Source organism: Nothobranchius furzeri, chromosome 3 (genome assembly GCF_043380555.1).
Source record: "Nothobranchius furzeri strain GRZ-AD chromosome 3, NfurGRZ-RIMD1, whole genome shotgun sequence".
Classification (NCBI taxonomy): Eukaryota; Metazoa; Chordata; class Actinopteri; order Cyprinodontiformes; family Nothobranchiidae; genus Nothobranchius; species Nothobranchius furzeri.
The window spans coordinates 47,640,505-47,659,835 of record NC_091743.1 but is presented as its reverse complement, the minus strand read 5'-3'; the positions used below and the strand labels follow the sequence as shown (position 1 = coordinate 47,659,835).

Sequence of the window (19,331 nt, the reverse complement as noted above, 5' to 3'; positions counted from 1 at the left end):
ACAGTCATGCAGCTCTGTATTGAAAATGGCTGTTGTTTGATATTTTCGAAGCACGCCGAGTGAAACTAAAGTAAACTAGAATGAAAGTGGTGCTTTATTCGTCACACTTGAACTTGCTCCTGGCCATGAAGGCGTGTCCGTGCAGGTGAGAGGGGGCGGGGTGGCCGAATGTGGGCAGTTTGAAACATCTCAGCTGTTGGGTAATAAAGTCTGGTATCATAAGGAAAGGGTATCTCCTTATTTAGTCTGTTTGGGCTTTAAATCTACAGGTACAGCACGTTGACATGGAAACAAAATGATGTAGGATGGTTAATCGAAACCAGCTTAAGTCCTGCTCAGTTGCACCATAACTGCGTGGCGGGGTCTGACATGATGGCCTTCAGCAGTAAATTTAATCTCTGCAGTGAGATTATTAATGAAACACTTTCAGCAAAAGGAAAATCCTGATAAGGAATCTGAGACTCAAAAGTCACCCAAAAGATGTAAATATTATTTTAATAGGTGTTTAAATTCTTGTCCACATATTTATCATGTTCGCTTCTAAATGATGAATATTTGAATCCAAAACACAATAAAGCCCAGGAGCATCAGCTGTTTTTTGTTGACCTTTTTAATCTCAAGCATCAAGGATTGCTGGACTAGACCTGTGGTCCTGTAGTCATGAGGTCATTTCAGCGCCAGGTTGTGTCCCACCTCAGAAACATCACAGCCTCCCTACCCAGCAGTTTGCCTACAGAGCCAACAGATCTGTAGATTATGCCATCAACCTAGCTCTCCACTTCATCCTGCAGCACCTGGACTCCCCAAGAACCTATGCTAGGATCCTGTTTGTTGATTTCAGCTCGGCTCTCCTCCAGGACAAGCTGTCCCTGCTGAATGAGCTCGACCCCGTCTGCCAGTGGATCACAGACTGGAGACAGCACACGAGGCTAGGAAGGAATGTCTCAGATACTTGGACCAATAGCATCTGTACCCCCATAAGCTGCGTCCTCTCCCCTCTGCTCTTCTCTCTCTACACCAACTTCTCCACCTCCAGCCACCAGTCAGAAGCTGGTTAAGTTCACAGATGGCACCACCCTCATCTGACTCATCTCTGACAGACGAGTCTGCCTACAGGAGGGAGGTGGGACGTCTGGCGTCCTGGTGCAGCAACAACAACCTGGAGCTGAATACCCAGAAGATGGTGGAGATGATTATGGGCTTCAGGACTGTGTCGGCTCTATTTACACAAGGTGCCCCAGACAACATAGCTCCTAGGATCATTAGGGCACTCAAACTCCTCCACCACGATAAGGTGACGGTTCAAGGTGCTCGGAGATGTGCAGGTCGAATTGCAGCTGACCCTTATCATCCTGGTCATGCACTGTTTAAACCACTCCCTTTATACAGGAGGTCCAGGTCCATTCGGGCCAGAACCTAACGCCGCATTAACAGCTTCTACCCCTGTGCTGTAGGACTTCTGAACACCAAATAACCACTGAAACCAGATCTGCTGTCATCACTTTCATTCATAATCCCTTTTTGAAGCATCCTATTTATCATTTGTATGTTTGCACCATCCCACCTAATCAAATTCCCACTAATGTGAGACTCACTTGGCAATAAAACACAATTTTGATTCTGATTCATTGCTCAAGATTTCATTCTGGAACTGCGCTGCTCTGGGTGGCTGCATGTTGGAGTAGCTCTGTTGACTATATGTAAGTTTTGTGTTGAGGTGAGTCCGACTATATCTAGCCAGTACCGATCAACCTCTGCCACAAGCTCCTGCTCCTTCCCCACCAGCGAGGTGACATTCCATGTCCCAAACACCAGTTTTCTTGTTCGGGGATCGGACTGCTGAGGCTCCCACCTTGGTCTGCCACCCGATCCACATTGTACCGGATCCTTCATGTTCCTCCTGCGGGTGGTGGGTCCACAGTTGGATGAGCCCATGTATCCGGTTTGGGCTGGGCCCGGCCGGGTCCCATGGGCGAAAGCCCGGCCACCAGGCGCTCGCTCACGGGCCCCAACCCCAGGCCTGGCTCCAGGGTGGGACCCTGGTAACCCTCCGGGCTGGGTACTCCGACTCTTTGACTTTACCTCCATGAAAGATCCTGTGAACCGTTTTTGTCTCACCCTTCACCTAAGACCAATTTGTCATGGGAGACCCTACCAGGGGCACAAGGTGCCCCAGACAACATAGCTCCTAGGATCATTAGGGCACTCAAACTCCTCCACCACGATAAGGTGATGGTTCAAGGTGAAGATTTCTCCAGAGCATTTAACACAATCCAGCCTGATGTACTTTGCCAGAAACTCCAGAAGACACAGGTGGGGGCCTCAACTATCGCCTGGATTAAAGACTACCTGACCAACAGACCACAGTTTGTGAGGCTGAAGAACTGCACATCAAACCCGGCGATCAGTAACATTGGAGCACCACAGGGGACTGTACTCTCACCATTCCTTTTCACCCTGTACACCTCAGACTTCCAGTACAAATCAGAGAACTGTCATCTACAGAAATACTCAGATGACTCTGCAGTTGTCGGGTGCATCAGAGACGGACAGGAAGCTGAGTACAGAGAGCTGGTGGAGCGCTTTGTGGCATGGTGTGGAAACAATCATCTGACCTTGAATGTGAACAAAACAAAGGAGATGATTTTAGACTTCAGAAGAAACAGGGTGGAGTCAAACAGTGTTTCCATCATGGGAGAAGAAGTGGAGGTGGTTGAGGAATACAAATACCTTGGAGTTCACCTGGACAACAGACTGGACTGGAGAAAGAACAGCGAAGCCGTTTACAAGAAGGGACACAGCAGACTGCACTTCTTGAGGACGTTTAGGTCCTTCAATGTCTGTAGCAAGATGCTGCTCTTCTACAAGTCTGTTGCTGAGAGTGTAATCTCTTCATCCATCGTCTGTTGGGGTAGTAGCATCAGAAGCAGGGACCTGAAAAGGCTCAACAGCCTAATAACAAAGGCTGGTTCTGTTCTGGGGACGACTGTGGAACCACTGGAGGAGATAATGCAAAGAAGGATTCTCCAGAGAATCAAGAAAATGATGGACAACCCTGAGCATTGTCTTCACAAGACTGTCCGACAGCGGAAGAGTGTCTTCAGTCAGAGGCTTCTTCAGTTTGGCTGCAACACTGACCGCTACTGGAGATCCTTCTTGTCAACAGCCATTGTAATATACAACAACTCTTTGATGACCGGATTATTATTATTATTCTGAGCTACTACAGCAATCAATTTCCCTCTGGGATTAATAAAATATTTTTGAATTAGAATTTGAATTGAAGTTCGCAGTTTTTTGTGAATGAAATGTAATTTTAATTTTGAGAGGAAGTGGAACCTTTATCTTGAAGATCTTTATGCTCCTGAACTTGATACTGAAGCTGTAGATCTTACAGAAGCACCAGACTTGAACTGCAATCCCATTCTTTATCAGCTCTAGAAGGTGCAGCTTGAGACAGATCTGCAGAGGAGACACAAACCAGAGACCTGTTTCTAACTGTTCTATGGGGATCAAGTTCATCTGCAGTAATAACAAAAAGTATAAATGGGAGAAGCCTCAGCTGCTCACATTGGCTAGATTTATGTTTCTTCTGTGTTTTATAAAAAATCCTGTGGGTTTGTAGCCTGGCAAGCCAGACTAAATAAATGTATTATTTAGTCTGGCCACGCTCCATTGACGGCTCTCGGTTGTGGGGCGGGTTCTACCGTTGTCTTTCAAATGATCTCCGCATGCTATTGGACAATGAATGTGACATACTCTTGTTTCACTCTGTTGCATCATCCCACCCACCAGGCATATAGAGTGCCCTGATTGGCCCACAAAGCGGATAAAGCTCTGTGATATGTTCACTAAGCAGATAGGGCACTATGATTGGCCTACCATTATGGACCAATCACAGCTCTTTATGTGTTTGAAACCTCTCTAGAGAGCTGTGATTGGCTAGCCAGAGTCCTGGTAGGAGCTGCTGAGGTTCCAATGGAGCATGCCTAGACCATTCTTTGCAAAGCAAGAATTTGGTCTAGTTCACTAGGCTAGTGGGTTTGAGCTTTGAGATCAAGACTATGCCTTTATGGTCTATAGGCGGACATAGCGGCACAAAATACAAAAGCTGCTTGCATAATTCAACATTTCAATTGTTCCTAAATTGGAGTTTGACCTTTAAAAAAATGGAAAGTCCCAAAACCTAAACTGCTGATGTTTAAAATCCATTAAATATTAGATCTATCAGTCTTCTGTAGCTTGTTTAAACCTTGATGTTTCTGTTAAATCTGGTGGGATTTTCACCAGAGTTGTTTACCTAAAGTCACCGCAGCTCCCCATAATCAAACTGCACATTTACATGTGGGATTAGCATGAGTTTCCTTATCCTAATGCTGCAGGGTGTGAATGTAGACCCATCGGTGCATACACAACCAGGATGGTCCTTTTGCATTGCTAACTAGGGCTGAGCCTGCAGAGATGGACCTGATGCTGAAGCTGTGCTCCGGCTGATAATAATCTAAACTCCTCCCAGAGAATAAAAGCAAAGAGGCGGGTTTGATTAAAAACATGTTTATTGATCCACACACCACAACAACAGTGCTGTACGGACACGTGATGGAGCTGTGACGGTTGCACCTTTTACATTTCTTCAGACATCCTCCTCACAGCTCGGTTTCAGAGGATGTCTTCATTTAGTAAAAACCACAACACAGCCATCACACACAAGAGAGCACAGAGGGATGCTGATCTGCAGCCAGAGGACTCCCGGCTACTTGGCCTGGTTGAGGAGCTTCTTGATGTCTCCTTCGATATCAATGGTGGGGAACTTCCTGCTGTAACGCTTGAAAGGCACCCCGTCCTGACCGATGAGGAACTTCTCAAAGTTCCAGGACACGTCGCTCCTGCTCACCGGGCTCCAGATGATGTACTTGGGGTCATTCATCAGGGGTGAAGGGTCGTCACTGGGGGCTGGAAGCTGCTCCTTCAGGAACACAAACAGGGGATCGGCGCCCTTCCCATTCACATTCACCTTCTCCAGGAGCTGGAACTTTGGCGCAAAGCCATTTCCAGGACGGACGTACTTCAGAGACAGCAGGATTTCTTCATTCTCGCTGTTCTCCTGTGGAGATGGATCATTAACACATACTCAGAGGCGGTGTGCGTCATTGGATTTGGTCTTATCTAAATAAGGAAGGAAACAAAAAGACTTCCTCATTTTTAAGAGAACATCTTGCAGGTCCTTCATCAAACACTTGCTATCTGTCCCAACATCATTTGCTGTTACCACAAATAATCTGCTCCCAAACAATTATACTTTGGGCCCCAAAGTACATTTATGAGGAATGTTTGAACTTAAAACAACCATTACATCCTTCTTACAGGTATTTGTAGCTCACCTGATAGCCGAACTGGTTGCAGGGCACTCCCAGGATCACAAGCCCCTGAGCAGAGTACTTCTCGTGGAGCTCGTTCATCTGGGTGTATTCCCTGACGGTCACACCTCAGAGAGATGCAACATTCTCAATCAGGACAACGTTGCCCTGAAGAGACGAGAAGTGAAACACCTCTCCGTTCAACAGCTTGGCTGTGAGGCTGTAAAACTCTGAAGCCATTCTGGTGCTTTTCTCCGACGAGGATGAAGATCTCTGCTGAAACTCTCCGCATCTGCGCTGCCTTCTGGTGCTCATTCAGCTTTATTCTGACAAAGATTGTGTTTTGCTGTCAAGATAGTTCACGACTAACAATCGAAGACCCAGTTTTCAAGATAGTTCTCCTCATCCTAACGACAACAAATCATTGCGCCCAAGAAAATGTAATTAACATATGAGGCCATTATGATTAACATGGTCACACAACTTATATAAAATGGTAAAAGAAGAAGAAGGACGTAGTCACTCAGGGGGTTTCTCAATGCCAAGGAATCTCGCCTTGATGTCTTGATCCTTCTCTGTTTGCCAAGGAGATACGTCATCAGGAACTGCCAAAGCGTGTTCCAATGTTCATTTTTTATTAGTGTAATTCACATAAACATCTGCACACTAGAACGTAAAGTGCATTCATATTCCACTATTGCATTTTATATTGATTAAAGGAACTGAAAAAATAAAGGAAAAACCTAGAGTACTACACCTATGGAAGCCCATTCCCGCCACTCAGATAAAAAAAAAATATTATCTCATAATTATGACTTAGCTATCTCATAATAATGAGATACTGTCTCATTATTATGAGATACTATCTCATTGTTATGACTTAGTATCTCATAATTATGACTTAGTATCTCATTATTATGACTTAGCTATCTCATAATTATGAGATGCTAAGTCATAATAATGAGATAGTATCTCATAATTACAATATACTATCTCATAATAATGAGATAGTATCTCATAATAATGAGATAGCTAAGTCATAATTATGAGATAGTATCTCATAATTATGATTTCAGATTCAGATTTCAGATTTACGTATTTATTTTGAAAGTTTTTTTAAGCACGTGTACACGGGACATCAGACGAAACGGAGATATTTCTATCTTGACACAACGCCCTCTTTGTATCCCCAGCTCGCGCGCTGAATAATCAAGTTAATCAAGTCTATCATAGATTTTTAACGCCTTTTGCAACGAAATTGTATATAGTTTAGTTGAAAGTAAATTATAATGACGCATTTGTAAATCAGAAGCATTACATTTAATGGCTTGAACACAGCTTTTCTTCTTGCTGAACGACGTGAGGAGGCGGGGCTAAGAGTGACGTTGGCAACGCATGCTCTGAGCACATTGGCGCGAGAGTTTGTTTTGTGACTTGGTCATCTCTGGGTTCGACTGGTTGGAAAAGTATGTTTTATTTTTAATATCCTGAATTTTCCCAATGATTCTGACAGCTAATAGCAGCACGTCGGCATAAACCTACACGTGGAGCCGATATTTGTGCTACAGCCGTAATGGATATGTTACGTCGTTGTTAGCTAGCATGTTTTGGTGTCACAGACGGTGCTACCATGTAGCTTTAACGCTAGTCTGTTCTTGTTTTACTAGATGATGCGCAAAAAGCGACGCTCTTCTGTTGAAAAAGTCGAGGGAACTTCTGTATCCTCCAGTAAGTCCAACGCAGCATCACAGCAGCTCTCATTTCTCAAGCAAATCTTTATAAATCACAAAGTTTAGAGTTTAACTTTACATTTAACGTTGACAGTAAGAATTTCCATTACTGACACGTCCTCTACTCAAGCGTGCTGTTTATGCACATATTTCCTTCTGACTCGTAAAATTGCGCATCTTTTATTCGCAAGTGGCATTTTCTTTTTCCTTTTAGAGGCAAAGAAGAGTCGCAGCTCTGCTCGCCTGCCTAAAGAGGCCGTTTCTGAGGAGACTAATCAGAGTGTGTTTGTTGCGTTTGTGAGAGAGGCAGGTGTCACCCTGAAAACAGACGATTCCTCTAACGGAATTGGTAAATCAACCTTCCAGCAGCATATTTACTTTGTAATTAAAGTCAGACGCTCATCTGCATTTCCCTCCTCCAGCTGTGGACCAGGTGGTTTTCCAGAAGCGGATACAGCGGCAGCTACAGAAGAGTCCCAGGTATCCTGGTGTGAGTATGAAACCACGTATTTACGTGGAGCTCCACGCTGAAATAATCAAAATTTTCTAGATGTTCTGGCTCAGATGTATTCTCCCTGTTGTTTCTTAGGTTTTACAGGAGTTCATCACTGGACTAGAGGCTTATATAGAGAATCCTGACCGATTTAGGAGCTGCCTCCTGCCTTGTGTTCCACATTTGTCCAATGGAGACTCCAGGTAGGGATCACACCCAGGTTACATTCAACTGAGTTTTGGTTTGCCCTGAATTTCACATGGCTTGTTTTCTCTCAGCTGCAGTTCTGTCAGTTCGTTCCAGGAAAGCCTGCTGAGAATGTTGCTGGGCATTGAGATGCTGCAGGTCTGATTCATCTTCCCGTAAAAACCCAAAGTCTTACCCCTATGAGTCACCAAAACAAACACTGCTATAAATGATCACTTCTGTTTCGTTGCAGACGTTAATCATTAACACTTTACTTGAGAAACTCCCTGAGTTTATGTCTGACGGGTTAGTATGATTTTTAACAATCGCTAAACGTTTTTCTAGTTTCTCTTCTAACTGATTTTCTGTGTTAAATCTACTGCGGGCTTCATAGTGCCGCTGAAGGAGGACTCAGTATCCCACACATGATTATTAACCAGCTCAAATGGCTCGACAGAGTTGTGGATGCAAAGGTAATATTTCTATTTGTCACGTTTGAATTTTTTGTACCTGTTAAGGATATGAAGTATCTTTTGTCCTGTATTTACCTCTGAATGGGAATGCTTTTGTGTATTTTCCCCTCCCTTTACAGGAACTGTCGGTGAAACTGATGGAACTGGTGTCGGTAGCACCAGTGGAGGTGCAGCGTGACATCATTACCAGTTTACCAGAGATACTGGAGGACTCCCAGCACAACGATATCGCCAGACAGCTCAAGTCTGTAACATAAAGCCTGGTTTCGCTCTATAAATCAGTCTGATCCTAAAGTTTTTCTGGTTACTCTCTGCAGCGCTTTACTTCAGGAGAACACCCAGCTGACTGTCCCCATCCTGGACTCCCTCTCCAGCCTCAGTCTCTCTTCATCTTTACTCATGAAGGTGCGGTGTTGTCACACAATAACGTGCGTTTACATACGGGTCACAGTGACCCACTGGTGTCTGATGTTTCAGGTACGGGAAGCTGTCATGGCCATGCTTGCTGCCGTTCAACTGGAGGACCTTCCTGTTGTGGTCAAGTTCATTCTGCACACTGTCTCAGCCTCTGACGCTAACGAGGTCAGATTTGTTGTTATTTATGGCATGTGTCATTCATGTAGATCCTCCTTTTGAAAGAAATTTGGCCAACATTTTCCTGCAGGTGGTGTGTAATCTCCGTAAGAAGCTGGAGCTGGAGCAGTGTGTTCTGCCTCCTGTGCTGCAGGCTTCTCAGATTCGCATCAAGAGCAAAGGAGCAGGAGCAGCGTACGTGCCAGCTGACTCCATCCCAACACGTTTGTTTGGAAAATGCAAAGAAGTTCCTAATGAGATCTGTTGTTTTTTTATTGTCAACCAGGAATGTTTCCACACCAGCAGGTGGCAGCAGCCAAGACAGTGTGACTCTGACCCTGGACTGCATTAAGTCAGCAGTGCGTTTCCAGAAAACAATCTCTGAGGCATGGCTCAAGGTTGGTTTTCACTTGTTGGGTTTATTTTTAAAGCACATTTAAAAACAACGGCATTGTTTTTGATTTTATTGGCAAGATATTAAAATATAGTAGTTTTGTAGAAAAATAAACACATTCAAAATAATCAGGGGTCTCATTTATCAAACATTGTGTAGAATCCTTACTAAAACCGTACTTAAGCTCAGCAAAAAAAATGTACTTACGCCAAGTAGGTTTGTGATCTATCAAACATGGAGTACGCACAGCTGCACGCAATCTCCGCTTCATAAATCGGAGACTATCTAGAAAGTTTCTCAGCTGCTTTTTAGTCACATCCCGCCCTCACCACACCCACTTACTGCCATAAACAGTCAATGCAAAGTGCCTTGTGGACCTCATGCATACATAAGCCGGCTGTTGCAGCATTTTGATCCCGACCGCAGATCAAGGAAGCGCTATTTCACAAGCAGAAGTTGAGGTACCTGTGGGTGAGGTAGAGAAATGAAAGGAAGTACTTTTGCTAAACAAATAAGAGAAAACCCACGGAGAGGCACAGCGTTGCTGAAGCCGTCAATGCTGAGTTCTTCAGAGAGATCTGTGGCGGATATAAAAAAAATGATCCAATCAGGATTCGATCCCCAGACTCCCAGGTGAAAGTCACGCGCGCTAACCAGTCACCCAAACAGAGATCTCCCCTGTACAAGTAGCCAGTGCACATCATAGTCGGGTCACAGCGGCAGGACACACACTGTCACAGATGCATGACATTCTGTCTCAATCTGTCCCCCTGCTGATATTCTGCATTCCGTATTCTGTGCTTCAGGCTGTGTGTGTGTGTGTGTGTGTGTATATTTCTATGTCTATGGTGTGGGGGTCTTGTTCTGTGTGAAAACGAAGCAGTACAAGTGATAATGCTGCAGGATTTCATATTTGTATCCTTCTCAGAAGCAGCAGTGCAGGTGCTCTCCATGTCCAACATGTGCGTAAGCCAGGTCCTTAGTCAACTTAAAGTTGCGCACATTTTTCCGCTAAGTTTTCTTTCATAAATACCAAAGTTTTCGTGGAAAGTTTCTCACGCAGTTTTCCGACCCTGTTTTGTGCGTAAGCAAGCTTGATAAATGAGGCCCCTGCTCATTAAATTAGAGAAAATAAAATAGTAACAATCGTGCACAAGATCTGTTTAGGTCTCATTATTTGGAAAGAAAAGTAATAGAGTCTGGCAGGGTCACACAGATAAATAAAATAACTTAAAAATTGAACTCCAGACTCTACCCGTGGTGATGGATTCAGTAACCCAAGAGATCGTTTTAATCAGCTGGTCTCTCTGTGAAACAAATCCCACTTTTCTGCTGAGAGGAGGCTCTAGGGAGCGTCTATAAAGTACAACGCCCTCCTACTCAAAACAACTTCAGCATTTTCTTTATCTGTTAACATAACATAACAGGAACCCGTTCTAAATAAAAATGTACACATATATTATTTAGGTTTTAGGAATCATCTTTGAGGTGTCTCGGTGAGGGAACGATGCTAGCTAGCTAGCTAGCTAGCTCAAACTTGTGTGCTGACATCACAATATTGTACAGATTACTGTCATGCGCCAGACAATTAGAAAATAGTATTGGTCATATTGATTCTTGACAATAATAAACTATAATGAGCATTTGTCAGCTGTTTCATACTCGTTAACATGCATTCACGTAGCGTAGCTTAGCGCCTTAGAGAGAGGGAGAGACGCCTGTCATCCTATTCAGGGCAGGTGGTTCGGACCTGGGTCCGACCCAGAAACCAGCTTCCCCGGCCCGCTAGGGATTGTTAAAAGCTCCTGGAGCTCAGCGCGGACCTCCCTGACCTGGCTCCGACACTGATCTGGGCTATAGGAGCCCACAGGTATTAATCAAAACTCCGTAACGGGGCTCTGGAGGATGGGAGGCGTGTTGAACTCCCATCACATCACTGGGATTGTAATCCTCCGGCGCACCAGAAACGACGTGATTTCAGCTGGCCAAAACGCACCAGGATGGGAAGATGGTGCCGTTCATTCTCTTATTGGAAATGTGGACTCGATGTCCGGACCCGCTGGAGTTTGTACGGCCTCCGTAAACAGCAGTTTATCATTTTATAGAAAAATTAGAATAATCCAAAACTAGTGAACTCGCACATTGTACTCGTTAACACGACCTCTCTACCCAAAAACCACCTACTGGCCACACTGAGCTTCAGGCAGGACTAGCTTATAACTCCCCTCGCTGCGTCAGAGGTTAAAATATAAATAAATACATAAATAAAGCATTTTTAGACGCTTTGCTCAAAAAAGCCACTTTTTACTTAAAATAAGGGACCGTTATGTATTGTAAAACAAAATACCCACCATAAGCATTTCAAATAGTATATTTTGGAGAGGATTTTATATGAAATAAAAATGAACCTGCAGTTTTCTCTTTGAAGCTGTTTTATTTAGCCTTTTTCAGTCTTTGCTGACACTTTGATGAAAACTAATACTTGGACAGATTTCTTTGGTTCTCTGACACCAAAAATTCCAGCTTTTATTGGAAGTCCTTATCAAACCTCGAGTATTTGTAGAAATGTAATAATTTAGTTTATAACTGAGCTGATTTCTTTGTTATTAATGTTCTGCATGGCCTTGAGGGTTGTTTGGTTTTCTCTTTTGTGGCTGATGAAATTGTTTTTGTTTGTGTTTTAGGTTATAGAGAGCGCGGACGACCACAGGGTGAGTTTGTTGTGGTTATGATTAGGGGTGCAACAATACATGTACCCGTATTGAACCGTTCAATACGGAGCTTTCGGTTCAATACGCATATGTACCGAACAATACAGGATGTTTTTTTTTTTTTTAATCAATTTTTCTTCTGACTATGAGATCAGTGGATCTGGGTGATCTGCGTTCGACTACTCCGCCTGAGGTCGCATTGTCGAGCGCAGATCCACTTAGCACTGCCCACAGCTTGTGCCCTCACCTTTCCAAGTTGGCACTGTGTTACTTGGTTGTACCAGGGACCTCTGTCCCAAGAGAGAGGGTGTTTTCCACTGCAGGTGACATTGTCACAGCAAGCAGATCTGTACTGTCAGCAGAACATGTTGACATCCTCATTTTTCTGAAGAAAAACATGGAAGTTGAGTAAATGGTATTTGGTTTGTATTTAAGTGAAACTTTTATTTAAGTTATTTTTGTTGTATATGCAGCTAAGTGCCAGCACTCCAGAAGATGAGTGTGAGGGGGAGTTCCATAAAAGATTGGTTCATTTTATAGGGACCTTATTTGTTTAATTGCTGCTGAGAATATAGCCCAGAGGATGGCTATAGTATAGCTATTATTTAGAAAAAAAGCTACTTTGGTTTTCCACAGATTATTTTCTTAGTTACATAAGTTTGCTATTGTAGCATCATTTAATTTACAAAATTGTTCTTTTGAGTTAAAACAAATATTTGTAATAAATTTCAATGAATGACAAATTAAAAAAGGCATGAATACTATTTTTTTTGTATCGAAAAAATATCGAACCGTGACACCAATGTATCGTATCGAACCGAACCGTCCATTTTGTGTATCGTTGCACCCCTAGTTATGATGTAACTGTGATCTCTCTCGTAGGCGTGGCGCTGGAGTTTTAATCTGTGGCCGGAAAAAACAAACAGCAAAGTTATTTGTCTTTCTCTCAAACTGCGATACGATCCGAACCGTGAGCTTTTGATCTGTTGCATCACTAGTTTCTTCGTATGAAAACGTGTTAATTAGAAAATAAACAAGTTCCGGGTTGTTTAAAAATGACTAAAAAGCAGCATCAATCCTATTCAAACAATTCAAAAATGGATTTTTTTCTCTTTTCTTCACATTGTGAACCATTAAATTTCCAAGTTTTTATTATGATCCGACAGAACTTTATGGTCTAAAGCACAGCAACTGAATTATTAACGTGCTTCATGCAAACTGGAACTTCTGGTGTGGTAAATGAAGCTATGATTACTAGTAGCGAAGTTAATTGACACGCAGCATTGTTTATTCACGGGGCCGCAGTAGCTCTGGAGGTCGAGCGGGTTGTTCAGTAATCTGAAGGTTGCAGGTATAATCTCGGCTCCCAGCAAGGAATTCTGCTGTTGTGTCCTTGGGCAAGACACTTAACCCTCCCTGCCTGCTGGTGGTGGTCGGAGGGACCGGTGGCGCCTGTGCTCGTCAGCCTCGCCTCTGTCCGTGCGCCCCAGGGCAGCTGTGGCTACATTGTAGCTCATCACCATCAGTGTGTGAATGGGTGTGTGATGCACTGTGGTGTAAAGCGCTTTGGAGTCCTCAGGCTCAAAGGCACCATACAAGAGCGAGTCATTTATCATTCATTTATTCGTTTGATCAATCAATCAATCAATCAAAGCTTTATTTATAAAGCGCCTTCCGCAACACTGTCAGGAAGCGGATCACTATGTGCATGTCGTCCTGCAGAAGGACGAAGGTTTTATTTATAGACACTTAAACAACAACAAACCTGACGTTTACTTGTTTGTTGACGAGGCTGAAGCGCCCTTGCTTGTCCGTGGCAGGTTATAGATCTACTGGTGCTTTTCATCCTCCACGCTACCAACTCCAACCAGAGCCGACGGGGTGCGGAGAGGATCCTGAAGCTCAAAGTGAGGACTGGACTCATCCAGGAGGCTTTGCTGCAGAGGACCTTCAGGGACTACTCCCAGGTAGCTGTGAAGCTGTAGCAACAACACCGTCAGCGTTTCTGGCACTGATGTGCTGGTTTGTTTTTGTTTATGACATCACAGGTGATGCGGGGCTACTTCTCCTCCATCCTGGCTCTTGCTCAGAGTTTGCTGCGCTCTCCAGACCCCTGCGTGGTGCCGTTTGGTGGACACATGCACCGCCACTCCTTCACCGCTTTTGACTCGTACTGTCAACAAGTGGGTTTGTTTGTATTCTAACCCTGATGTTTCCTGTAAAAGTTGCGGTGGTTTTGACCCTGTTGTGTCCTGTAGGAGGTTGTGGGGTCTCTGGTGACCCATGTGTGTAGCGGTGTGGGTGGGGAGGTGGACATGGCTCTGGACCTGCTCTGTGGCCTGGTTTTGGAGAAACCCTCGGAGATGGCTCTTTATTCTGTGTTTGTGAAGGTAAACGTCGCCTAGAAGCTGCAGCTGCTCGTGTGTTTGCGTTAACGTCCTGACTTGTTTGGACATTTCACACAGGGAATCTTGGACTACATGGACAACCTGACGCCCCAGCAGATACGAAAACTCTTCAGCCTTCTGAGCAAACTGGCATTCGGGCAGCAGCAGCAGGGATCTCACATCCAGGTCGTCTAAACTTTATTTGTCTGCTGTTTCAGTCCTCGGTCCACTGAGCTGACATTCTGGCTCCGTCCTTCTGCAGGACGACATGCACATAGTGATCCGTAAACAGCTCTCCAGCACCGTGCCAAAATACAAGCGGATAGGGATCATTGGTGCTGTGATGATTGTCGGCAGCATGGCGGCCTTTAGGTAACAGATGTTTATCAGAGTCATCAGATCTTTGGGATCATTTTATCTCCATGTCTTTACCTTCATTTCAGACCGAAAGCGAAAGAATCACAGGCTGGCTCCTTGTCCCAGGAGACTCTGAGACAGGTATTTATCTGATCTTCTTGAAGGAGAAAGAAAATATTTGAAATTTGCCTTCATCTCAGGACAGAAACAAATCTGGAAATCTGGTCTAAACCCTTTAACCAGACGTTTAAGTGGTTGTAAAACGTTCCTTTTTGTTTGAAGAAGTAAAAAAAGCACACTGCAGTTGAGTGCCGCTGCTCAACAGCTGGGACCAACGAAGGCTGGAGCACTCGGGTCAAAGTATATTGTAGCAATCTTAGCTACCAAAGGGTTGCGTGCGCGCACGCACGCACACACGCACGCACGCACGCACGCACACACACACACACACACACACACACACACACAAAACAGTCTGGTCTTTTATTTACACCCTGTGTCAGGCCAGCTCTCCAGTTTTCTAGCTTCCACGCCTCAGGGCAGTCCAACACTCTTGTCTGATCCATCTCAGCTCCTTGCTTCCTTTAAGAACCTGTCCTCCTGCGTCTCCTCCTATATTTGTAAACATCCGGTTGATTAGTGCTGCGCTCCAGCTGTGCCCAGTCACGTTCCTGTGGACACACCAGTTTTTTTCTCTCCCACAGATGTGCTCGACCCGGCGCATATAATGTAATACAATACATATAAATACATGGATTTGAGATTTAGTTTGGTTTTGGTTAGTAATGACTCATTCCACATGTCACGCCTTTTCGTAAGCTGTTGGGATTATTGGGGGGCTATGTCCCTTTTGTCAGACAACTCGGCATCTCTGAATTCAGAATCAGGATCAGTAATTGTAGCCCTGATTCTGATGTAGAATTCAAATCTGTCTAAACCAGCGGTACTGAGTAGGCGGCCCGCGAGCCCTCTCTTTGTGGCCCCCGAACTCCGCGTGCACCCCCACCCCTGATGGCAGGGAGGTGTAGGATAGAGCTGAGGAAAATAATGAAATGTTCGATGCATCGAGATGCGCGCATCAACGATTCTCATCATAGAAGAGTAGCTATAATCACTTATATTGGAATGTAGTTTTGTTAAAGAGCAAGTCACCCCCTACCAGAGTCTAACTCCACTCTCACTTCATGTTTGAAAAATGCAACAAATGCTGTTGCCTGGCAGACCGAGAGGGCGGCGCTGCTAACAAATACACACACACACACAGGCTCACGACAGCATTGTGACATCATAATGTACCAGTTTACATCATAGCATACCTCTTAGCCAATAGCGGTGGCAGATTTAAATTCAAATACAGTGCAGAGTTTTTACCTGACAACGGCACAACACTGACAGTTTTAGGCAGAATATTTAAATTTAACTAAGACCATCCTCAGTCTTACTCCACCTTAGTTACAGCATACACATAGTGTTTAAAGTTAGTCTTGTTTAAATTGTTTAGAAATAAATCTTTTATCTTTTTAAACCTGACTCTCTCTTTCTTGGAGTTGATACGAAGTGTTATCTAATCCCTGCAATAAAAAGATCCGATCTTCTGGTTAAATTTACTCAAAGATCCATTAAGGTGATATTTCATATTCTATGGTTTCTAATTAAATGTAAGAACATCTTCTCTACAGTTGACCAGGCTGTCTGAGCCCGGCGTTTCCGCGCGGTGGCCTTTCGTGATTACCGCTGTCTCTTTCTGCCCGCTGCAGGTCACAGCCCTGCTGGAGTTGGTCAAGTCGAGCAGCGAGAGCTCCCCTGAGGCTGCTGCTCTGTACTACGATGAACTAGCTAACCTGATCTACAGCTCTTCACTGGATCCACAGGTTCAGGTGTGTGATGCATCCTAAACCGCTTTAGTTACACTTGTGCTTGTTTTTCAGATGTAACGATGAAGCATTATTTTCTATCTTTGGACAGGAAATGATCGGGACAAGCGTCCTGGATGACTTCCAGGATGACTTTGTGGTGGACCTTGGGCCAGATATACCCGGGTTGGTGTTCTAGTCGGTTGCTTCGTTTCCATGAAGAAATGTGTCTGTAACTCGATTGGAATCGCACAGATTCGATCAAAGATTGTGAACACGACGGGTTCAAACTCAAACTGGTCTTTCTGGTCTGTTTGTTTCAGCTCATTCCTGTTTCCAGCCTGTGCCATGTACAACCTGGATGATGAGGAGAGTCAGGGATGTATCGCTGTCAACCTGCTCCCTCTGCTGGCCAATGAAACCCAAAACAAGGGCGAGCGTGAAACTCAAACCAAGAAGCCACAAAGGTCTGCTCCGTCACTCCCAACACCTCCACTCTGCCCCGATGCTCGAGTGTGTATCACTGATCATTTGTTATTGTTTTAACAGGCGAGTGTCTCCCCTGTGTTTATCTCCATTTTTCCGTCTCCTGAGATTTTGTGAGGAGAAGCGACATCAGGGAGACCTGGAGGAGATTGATGCCCTCTTGGGTGAGACAAAGTGACATTTCCTATAGATTTACACTTTTAGAGGGGTGAGAGTGTACGCTCACTCTGACACGTGTAAAGAACCTGCTCCCTATGATCAGTTCTAGACCGTTTCATAGGAAAGAGAATGTAACCCAGAAGCTAGAACCTTAATGAGGTATTAACTAATTGGCTTACTAATATGATCCATCCTCAATTTAGATAAAATATAAAATATAAATTAAGGAAATTAACAATACTAATTAATAGATATCTAATTAACTAATAGATAATTTCATAATGAATTATTGGAAGGGTGAATAACTAAAATAACGAGTTTAATATTAAACATCGGTTAAAACAAGAATCTTGAACATCCCTAACAGAAACAGAAGAGGAAAGCTGTATACTATTGGTCCAGGTGGGAATCTGAAATTTCATTGGCTGAGAGAAATAAGTCCCGCCTCCGCGAAATAAAACCGTGCGACGCAGCTGAGCGAGAGGAGAGACAAACGGCTGTGCAGCACGCAGATACAGAAAGCAAAGACTGAGCGGTTAGAGAGAGAGAGAGAGAGAAAAAAAAAACAACGGTCGAGGCCGTGAAGAACCCTGATTTGGGTGCCGCATAGATAGAGGGAGAGGCGGACTTGACTCCTTCTAATAAGAGCTAGGAACTTGGAACCAACGCGGTGAGTAAAGAAAAAAGAAGAGAAAAAGCTAACGATGCAACTTAAAAAAAAAAAAGGAAACTTAAATAGCTTATCAAATTAATTCCATTCTTATAGATTTGTGTGGAGACGACAGAGTGAACCAATCCTCTGTAGGAGGGAACCGTTGGAGCGCGTTGGTGAGTGAATGAGATTAAATTCAGTAAATTATTAAATTCAAAAAGCTAATTACAGCAACCGAGGTGACAGCAGTGGGCTGCTAGACGTTAGATCCCAGGAGTTAACATCTCAAACTACCAGTTAACGGTGGTAGGGCATATAGGAGTTAACGGCTCAAACCGCCAGTTAACGGCGGTAGGGCATATGGGATTCCCAGGAGTTAACGGCTCAAACCGCCAGTTAATGGTGGTACGGCCTAGATGTACAAGGTCCTCAGGGCCGTTATAGCTAACGCCATAGAATTAGCAATGCGTCCCTTAACCAAACATTTAATAATAAAAAAAATAGATAAATAAAAATAAATAAAAGCTAACTGATTAGGGAGGAATTATTTTACAAAGGTGGACCAAAGGACCAGAATTTATATTTTGTTGAATTTTGTTATAGAACATTTTATTTATTTATTTATTTATTTATTTATTTATTTATTTATTTATTGTGTTACAGATATACAAGGTGTCACAATGCTGTATAGAAACACAACTAAATGTATCCTTGTTGTCATGAATGTATTTCTTGTTAAATAGTGTAGAGTAATAGAATCTAACTGAGCCTATTGAGCTGAACAATTGTTGTCATATGTAATTATATTTCCAGAGCTACTGAGAATTATTTTAATAGACAATCAAATTGATGTTATGTTAGTTGAACTGTGAACCCAAACATGATTGGCTATGCCAATAGAGTGAAGCATTTGTTTAAGTCTGTAAGACTTTATGCTGTGATGTGACGAGAAGGGTCGATGCCAACTCGCTAACAGTCCTGTTGTTTACAGGCTGGGTTTTTTTTTTCCTTGGGTTTGATCCTGACTCCTATGATCACTCACTTGGAACGAGAACTGGATTTCTTCCTGACGAGGGAGATGGCGAGCCTTAACCACTGAACGAACCAGGACATCTCAAGTAACTGAAGAGCAGACTGCTCTCTTCTGTGAACAATCTCAACGGTGCGGTAGGAAAAAATCGCACCACCGGACTCTGACTTTCACCCCAAGCGTGGGGATTTGACTTGACGCCGGCTGACTTGTGACTCATATGATCAAATCTCATACCGACCATTTTACTATTGTCGATTGTTTTCATCTGTTTTTGTGTGCTATCTTTATGTTATATTTCCCATTATTATTAAAATTTAGTATATAAACCGTTTCATGCTATACCCGTGACTCCAGTCATTCTTAAACAACCTCCAATTCTCCCCGAACCTAATTATTGGCCCATTTGTTTATTTTTTCTTTTAATTATCTTATTGTATCCTGTAATCCGGTTACATAAAACTTGGCTCGCCAAGTTTTATGTAACCGG

The 19,331-nt window shown here is 43.7% G+C and overlaps 2 protein-coding genes across 3 annotated transcripts in view; one reads left to right on the top strand and one right to left on the bottom strand.

Moving 5' to 3' along the window:
- Window positions 1-4,538: 4,538 nt before the first annotated feature.
- Window positions 4,539-7,587, bottom strand: gpx1b (glutathione peroxidase 1b). The gene is made up of 3 exons (XM_015959810.3): window positions 7,466-7,587; window positions 5,382-5,683; window positions 4,539-5,104 (listed from the first exon to the last, which is right to left on the bottom strand). Exons 2-3 carry the CDS (start codon window positions 5,670-5,672, stop codon window positions 4,754-4,756), a joined length of 642 nt encoding a protein of 213 aa, XP_015815296.1. The 5' UTR covers window positions 5,673-5,683; window positions 7,466-7,587; the 3' UTR covers window positions 4,539-4,753.
- The window catches only part of fancd2 (FA complementation group D2), a 28,497-nt gene continuing 15,904 nt past the window's right edge, over window positions 6,739-19,331 (top strand). For both annotated transcript variants that reach the window (XM_054749142.2, XM_054749140.2), the window contains exons 1-24: window positions 6,739-6,823; window positions 7,025-7,085; window positions 7,302-7,436; window positions 7,510-7,577; window positions 7,677-7,783; window positions 7,859-7,925; window positions 8,020-8,072; window positions 8,161-8,239; window positions 8,359-8,483; window positions 8,557-8,644; window positions 8,717-8,821; window positions 8,904-9,007; window positions 9,099-9,210; window positions 11,891-11,917; window positions 13,738-13,884; window positions 13,966-14,100; window positions 14,176-14,307; window positions 14,383-14,490; window positions 14,567-14,676; window positions 14,748-14,802; window positions 16,419-16,538; window positions 16,627-16,700; window positions 16,838-16,981; window positions 17,064-17,164. In XM_054749142.2, the coding sequence (XP_054605117.2) occupies window positions 7,025-7,085; window positions 7,302-7,436; window positions 7,510-7,577; window positions 7,677-7,783; window positions 7,859-7,925; window positions 8,020-8,072; window positions 8,161-8,239; window positions 8,359-8,483; window positions 8,557-8,644; window positions 8,717-8,821; window positions 8,904-9,007; window positions 9,099-9,210; window positions 11,891-11,917; window positions 13,738-13,884; window positions 13,966-14,100; window positions 14,176-14,307; window positions 14,383-14,490; window positions 14,567-14,676; window positions 14,748-14,802; window positions 16,419-16,538; window positions 16,627-16,700; window positions 16,838-16,981; window positions 17,064-17,164 (2,257 nt within the window). In that variant the 5' untranslated portion in view covers window positions 6,739-6,823. The remainder of the gene's footprint in view (window positions 6,824-7,024; window positions 7,086-7,301; window positions 7,437-7,509; window positions 7,578-7,676; window positions 7,784-7,858; window positions 7,926-8,019; window positions 8,073-8,160; window positions 8,240-8,358; window positions 8,484-8,556; window positions 8,645-8,716; window positions 8,822-8,903; window positions 9,008-9,098; window positions 9,211-11,890; window positions 11,918-13,737; window positions 13,885-13,965; window positions 14,101-14,175; window positions 14,308-14,382; window positions 14,491-14,566; window positions 14,677-14,747; window positions 14,803-16,418; window positions 16,539-16,626; window positions 16,701-16,837; window positions 16,982-17,063; window positions 17,165-19,331) is intronic.